The sequence below is a fragment of the Talpa occidentalis genome, unplaced genomic scaffold (assembly GCF_014898055.3).
Source record: "Talpa occidentalis isolate TD23 unplaced genomic scaffold, MPIMG_talOcc4v2.1 talOcc4.3, whole genome shotgun sequence".
Lineage (NCBI taxonomy): Eukaryota > Metazoa > Chordata > Mammalia > Eulipotyphla > Talpidae > Talpa > Talpa occidentalis.
The window spans coordinates 2,587,616-2,593,841 of record NW_023603184.1 but is presented as its reverse complement, the minus strand read 5'-3'; the positions used below and the strand labels follow the sequence as shown (position 1 = coordinate 2,593,841).

At 39.8% G+C, this 6,226-nt stretch overlaps 1 protein-coding gene across 1 annotated transcript; it reads left to right on the top strand.

Annotated features, from left to right (window-relative positions):
- The first annotated feature begins 2,949 nt into the window (after positions 1-2,949).
- LOC119254421 (olfactory receptor 5AS1) lies at positions 2,950-3,888 on the top strand. Its single transcript, XM_037521520.1, has one exon. It carries the CDS (start codon positions 2,950-2,952, stop codon positions 3,886-3,888), a length of 939 nt encoding a protein of 312 aa, XP_037377417.1.
- Positions 3,889-6,226: the final 2,338 nt, after the last annotated feature.

The following is a 6,226-nucleotide window of genomic DNA, read 5'->3' as shown; positions in this document are numbered from 1 at the left end:
ACTCCTGGGCATATTCCTTGCCCTCCCTGGCCTGGTTCCACCAGCGTGGAAGTCCCACTTTGTTCATTCCTTTTTAATAAAATTTCCCTTATGTTTATTTCTCTATACAAAGTTGCCTCTCTTTGCTTGCTTGCCTGAGAGTCAGCCAAATTCCTGCTGTGGTTTCATGAGACATCAGCCGGTGGTGGTCTAGTGTCTGGGACTCAGCGCTGCCCTGGCAGCCTGGCGTCAATTCCTGGCTGGGAGACTAGACCTGATATTATGGTAATACCCATTTATTTCTCTAATCATTAGAGTGATTAAATAACTTTATCGAGGTCATAAAACTGATACCACAATGCAAGTCAATCTCAGTTCCCTCGGCCAGTAGAGGGAAACAGAGTTTGGAGAGAAAGAAAGTTGAATTTGTCGAGAAATTGTCCTGCTCATTGGCAGAGTGCAAGGTATTTTCAGGAATTTCAAGGGAGTGGAAAGGGGCGTGGGCTGGAGTGAGCATGTCAGTCTTTGAGACACAAGCATCTGGTGATTCTGTCTGAGGCCAGCTTGCTTTAGGTGATCATCAGGAATTCTGATGTATGCTTTGTAGAGAAGCTCTTTTCTCTGGGAATGCAAAAACAAAAACAAAGAAACACAGGTTATTATGCAAAAAACAAAAACAAAGGAAATGAGAGAGCTTATCTGGTGAGGCAGAGGCTAGTATTTCGTTTTGCTGCAGCAAAACAAAGTAAGTAACAAAGCTAAGATCTTGAACCCAGTCATGTCTTGCATAACTAATGTACTCTTAACTGTTACTCTCCCAAGATCAAAGTTATTCTTTTGTAGAATTATCCAGTTGACCTGGGGTGCTTTTACCTAGATTTTTCCTCAATTCCATTTTCTTTTACAGAGAAGAAAGCAATTTAAGGGTTGGAAAAACAGATTTGCCTCTAAGGATTTTGCCAATTCTAATTCTACCAGGTCTTATCAACTGAGCTACTCTCATTACCTTTCCCACTGAAAGGAATTAATACCATCTCCAAATGGATACCGATTTTAATTATTTTTTTGTAAAGGTTTATTAATTTATGCATGCAAGAGCTGGGGTGCAGACCAGAGATGTGGTAGGTGAGAGGATTCACCAGAGAGAGAGTTGGGGAGCAGAACAGGCCAATGTACTGTTGCAGAAATAAATTCTAGCCTTTTACCCAGGCAAGGGAAGAACAAGCGGTACTTCAGGACTGGTAAGGTCAGGAGAAGCTTTATCACTCATGCATGAGGTCCCAGAGCTGGGTAGTCCTGTAAGGTTAGAGCACCAGTCTAGGGACAAAGGGTTTCTTTTATACATAACCAACTAACATTGATAGCATCTGTCAGTAAGCACAAAGGTTTGTGACAAAAGACAGGTATTTTGGGATGCCCTGGGAGATCAATCAGCCTGGCCAGCTGTCTGACCTTGTTAAAATGTAACCTCCTTTAGGTAATCTCATCTAGATAGGCTTTAGAGATGCAAAACTTGTTTATATTTACTTTGCATTATTTACTGCACCAGACCTATGACTCTTTTAGCAGGAAACAGGAAAGATTTCATTTGCTTAGCAGTTTCCTTTCAGTACAGAAGAGGTCTGCTGCACCATGTGGGTCTCCTACCTGGCCTCGCTGGGGATAGAACTCATGCTGCAGTGGCTGTGGATACCTTCATAGTGCTACATCTTAACGCTTTGTTCCACCAGGGAGATCCCTACACAGATTTTAAAGAGTTACTGGAACATGAAACATCACCCCTGAATAACGTTATCTAGTATTGTAACAGGGTGGTCCCCAGGAAAGGGGGAGGTTCCAGGTTCCCTGCCCCACCCAAAGGAGGGTGGAGCTGAGCAGGGAGAGAAGAAGCTGCAGAGGAGACTGAGGAAGGAAGGAAGCAGGATGGATAGCCAGGAGGAGACCTGGAGGAGGCACATGGAATGGAGAGACATGTGAAGAAACTGTGCTTGCCTTTTGGTCGTGTACTGGGTGACACAGATGTGGGTGAGACCCGTGGGAAGGTGTCAATGGCAGCTTTTATCTTGATTTTGATTTTGCTCTTTTCCTTCTGGGCTTGTCTTGTTGTTTCTGACCCTTTTTTTGTGGGTCCCCACTGGAAGATGCTTAAACTTGTGGCAGGCTTTGGGGCCTTGCTCTGGGCCAATCCCATTTGGATGCACTTTTACCCACGAGGGGACGGGTAACTTTGGGTGCTTGATTTAGAAACTAGATTCTTTGCCTTTCCTGTATTTTTCCCTAATTGTATTAAAGTTCCTTCCCATTAAAGTCTCATGTTTTGTGTTAATGCGGCGGATGGCAGAACCCTATATAGAATAGGCAGGTTTGCGGGGTTTGGGCTGCCCCTCTCCCTGCCCTGTAACAGTATCAATGACATTTTTTATTTACCTCTTATTTTTTAACTTAATTAATTTATTAAATTGATACTGAAATGTCAATTTTTTATGTCCTTGTAGTGTTTTGATAGTATAGGAGACACCCTCAGGTGTAGTCACTGTAGCATTCCCACTGCCAAAGCACCCAGTGACCACCACAGTCCATTTCCTGACCACCAACTCTCACCCTTCCCCTGACCCCATCCCTTCTGATAGCTGCAGATCTGGGGCAACTTTCAAGGGTTGGTTTGAAAGTTTGTCTTTATTTGGTTTGTCTGTATTCCATTTTTAAGTGCCATCATTCAGTATTTGGTGTTTATTTCCCCTTCTGGCTTATTTCACTTTTATCATCCCTTCCAGCTCCAACCATGTTGCTGCAAATAAAGAAAATGACAAAAATGAAAACAAATCAAACACGATATAAAAATGACATAACTGTAATTTTATTCTTCTTCTATTATTTCTTAGACAGGAGATTTAAGCTGTTCTTGATTCATCGATCACTCAAGTCAACTCAAGTATCCTGAAGCCATCTATTTTGGTGGAGAAAAGCAGGATGTTGGAGAGTAATTACACCCTACCAACTGAGTTCCTACTTGTTGGATTCACAGATTATCTACCTCTCAGAGTCACATTATTTTTAATATTTCTCATTGTATATATACTAACTGTGGTGGGAAATCTGGGTTTAATCATCCTAGTTAATACCAATACAAGCCTCCAAACACCCATGTATTATTTTCTCAGCAACTTGTCTTTCTTAGATATTAGCTATTCCACAGCAATTGCTCCTAAAATGCTGGTGAATTTCTTAGCATCCAGGAAAAGCATCTCTTATTATGGCTGTGCACTACAAATGTTTTTCTTTGCTTGTTTTGCTGATGCTGAGTGCCTCATCCTGGCAGCCATGGCCTATGACCGCTATGCAGCCATCTGTAACCCTCTGCTCTATTCTACACTTATGTCTAAGAAAGTGTGTGTCTGCTTCATTGTGCTGGCATACTGCAGTGGAAGCTTCACCTCACTGGTTCATGTCAACCTCACATTCAGGCTGCCATTTTGTGGCTCCAATGTTGTCAATCATTTTTTCTGTGATATCCCCCCTCTCCTGGCTTTATCGTGTGCGGACACCTATATCAATGAGCTTCTGCTCTTTGCCTTGTGTGGCTTCATTCAGACCAGCACTTTTGTGGTCATATTCATCTCCTATTTTTGCATCCTCATCACTGTCTTGAGCATGAAGTCCTCAGGTGGCAGAAGCAAAACATTCTCGACTTGTGCTTCCCATCTCGTAGCGGTCACCTTATTCTACGGGACACTCTTGTTTATGTACTTACGTCCCACCACCAGCTACTCCTTAGATACTGATAAGGTAGTTGCCGTGTTTTACACGGTGGTCTTTCCCATGTTTAACCCAATAATCTACAGCTTTAGAAACAAGGATGTAAAAAATGCCCTCAAAAAACTATTAGAAAAAGACTGGAGTTTCAAATGACTAAGAATCCAAATCACTCAAGAATACTCAAAGCATAGCCTACCCTTCCAATCTCATTATCAATACTAAGCCACAAACAGCCTGATATGTCAAATATTTTAAGTTAATAACTGTTTTCCAGTTATAAAAGTAGTTTTTCATCCTCACTACTGTGAAATGCCTCATTCACAGAAATGTTTTATCCAAAATGTCTTTGCTCTATGAAACATTCCTGAGTTAAAATAATAACTGCTTAATTAGTGTTTTCAAAATACTTTTTTACATTGTTTCACTATATTCTTTATCATATTCTATTGAAGGTATATATTGCCTTGCCCATTAACCCATCCCTATTAGAAGTTTCTTGGCAACAAGGAACATATAAGCTGGTTTACTTTTCTGGTACCTACTAGAGAAAGGTATACGGCCTATCCTCATTATGTGTATAATTAATGGATGAAAGGATAGAACATTTAAATGACTAGATGGATGGATGGTTGGGTGGATGGCTAGATGAGTAAGTAAATCCAATTTTCTGTGTTTGAGAAAATAAGTGCTCTTTCTATACTAATATCTGCATTTTAATACAGACAAGTCTCTCATTCAGGACATAAATAAAGTCTATATGATGTGTCCATATCTTTATTACCTTTACATTGAGCATTAGGAGTTAGGGACAAGTGTCTTTTATGGCAGGAGTTGAAAAATTCCAGTTTTTCTAGTTACAAAAATACATAGTTATTTTTGATAGATTTATCTTTATGATAGTTTTATCTTTACCTTTATTTAAAGCACATACTAAGTGTTTATGTTCAAAGCAATACAGTCATAAGTAAATATTTCTTTGGAAAGTATGAAATGTTTGCCATATATTGATATCATAGAGACTAAGACTGGCAGTAGTATTGACTAAGAATCTATACTTTCTTCTAGCTGCAAACTCTTAAATATAGTGAAGAAGGTCTGCTATCATTTATAAATAATTGCTGTTAGTTCTAGTTGAATATGAATGTTTCATTGCATTGTTATATAAATTTAGTCATTGTTGTGTACAAAATCCAGGATTTTACTATAAGATAATACATCATTTTTCCTACATGAAAGCTAAAAGATTTTAGCCTTTAAAGTGTATTAGGGAAAAAAAAAAAACAGTCCTGCTTTAGTTGATGAAAGAATGAGATCCAGCAGCCATATGGCATGGCCAAACGCTGGGTTCTAGCCCTTTCCTGCAAACTCAAAATTCATTAGTTAAGAGAACCAAACTTCTCCTACTACCTGACCTAGAGGCTAAAAAAAACAGCCTTGTAGTTAAGACAATGCTTATGAAGAAAACCTAGGTCACCCCATATCACTGGGTGAGGGAAGGCTGGAGTTCAAGTCTTTCAGTGAGAACTGAATGTCAAAACATGTACCTGATCAGCATTTGTTTTGGTTGTATATTGTTTCAATTCACAACTTAGTGGTTAAAACCAGCACCATTCACTTTGCTCAGACATCTCCCATGTGAAGAAGACTGAGTGGGGATGAAGTCTCCCTGTTTCCCCATGTTTGGTGTCTCATTTGGGATCATTTGCATAGCTCAGACCGGAGTACCTGGAACTTGGCTATGCATCATTTTTTTTTTTTCCCCATGCAATCAGGTCATCTCGATTTGGTCTCTTCAAGTGTTTTTCAAATATATGGTCTTAGGGAAGTTCTAAGAGCAAGTGTTCCATAACCAAAGCAGATGTTGTTAGCCTCTCATGTTCTAACTTTGAAATTCCCAAAACTCACTTCTACAGGAATAGCAAATCACCTCAGTTAACTTCACCCAATAAAAAGACCACTGAAGTTATTGTCACAATTGTCCTTCCTTAGTATCTGTGAAGTTCTGACTGTTAGCATCCAATCAAAGCATGATTTTGGATGGCTAAGAAACATTTCTGGAAAAATGAGGATGGTTGCCTAAACAATCATAGGGTATAGACCAGCATATACATTTGTCCTCATAGGAGGATTGTGTCTGTATTTTAAAAAGTCTGTGTCTTTGAGAACACAGCCATGATGAACGTTTTTATTTATTAAAGGAGGTGTTATCAATGAGAGCACAGAGGCATTTACTGCACGGTGATTGAGAGGACCTATGACTGTGGGATTAGTCTGGGTCTCCAGAGACAATAAGGAAGCTCGTGATACAGCCTGTGGACATCTGAGTTTTCCTTCTCCACAGCGAGCTATAGATTCTGGCCCCAAAAGAAAGGAAACCTGTTATTATAAAACAACAACAACAACAACACGAAAGCCCTGTTTTAACAATATATCCTTTATCCATCACGAAAACCTGGTCTTCTTCACTATCCTGCTTGGTCTGGACTTAGTT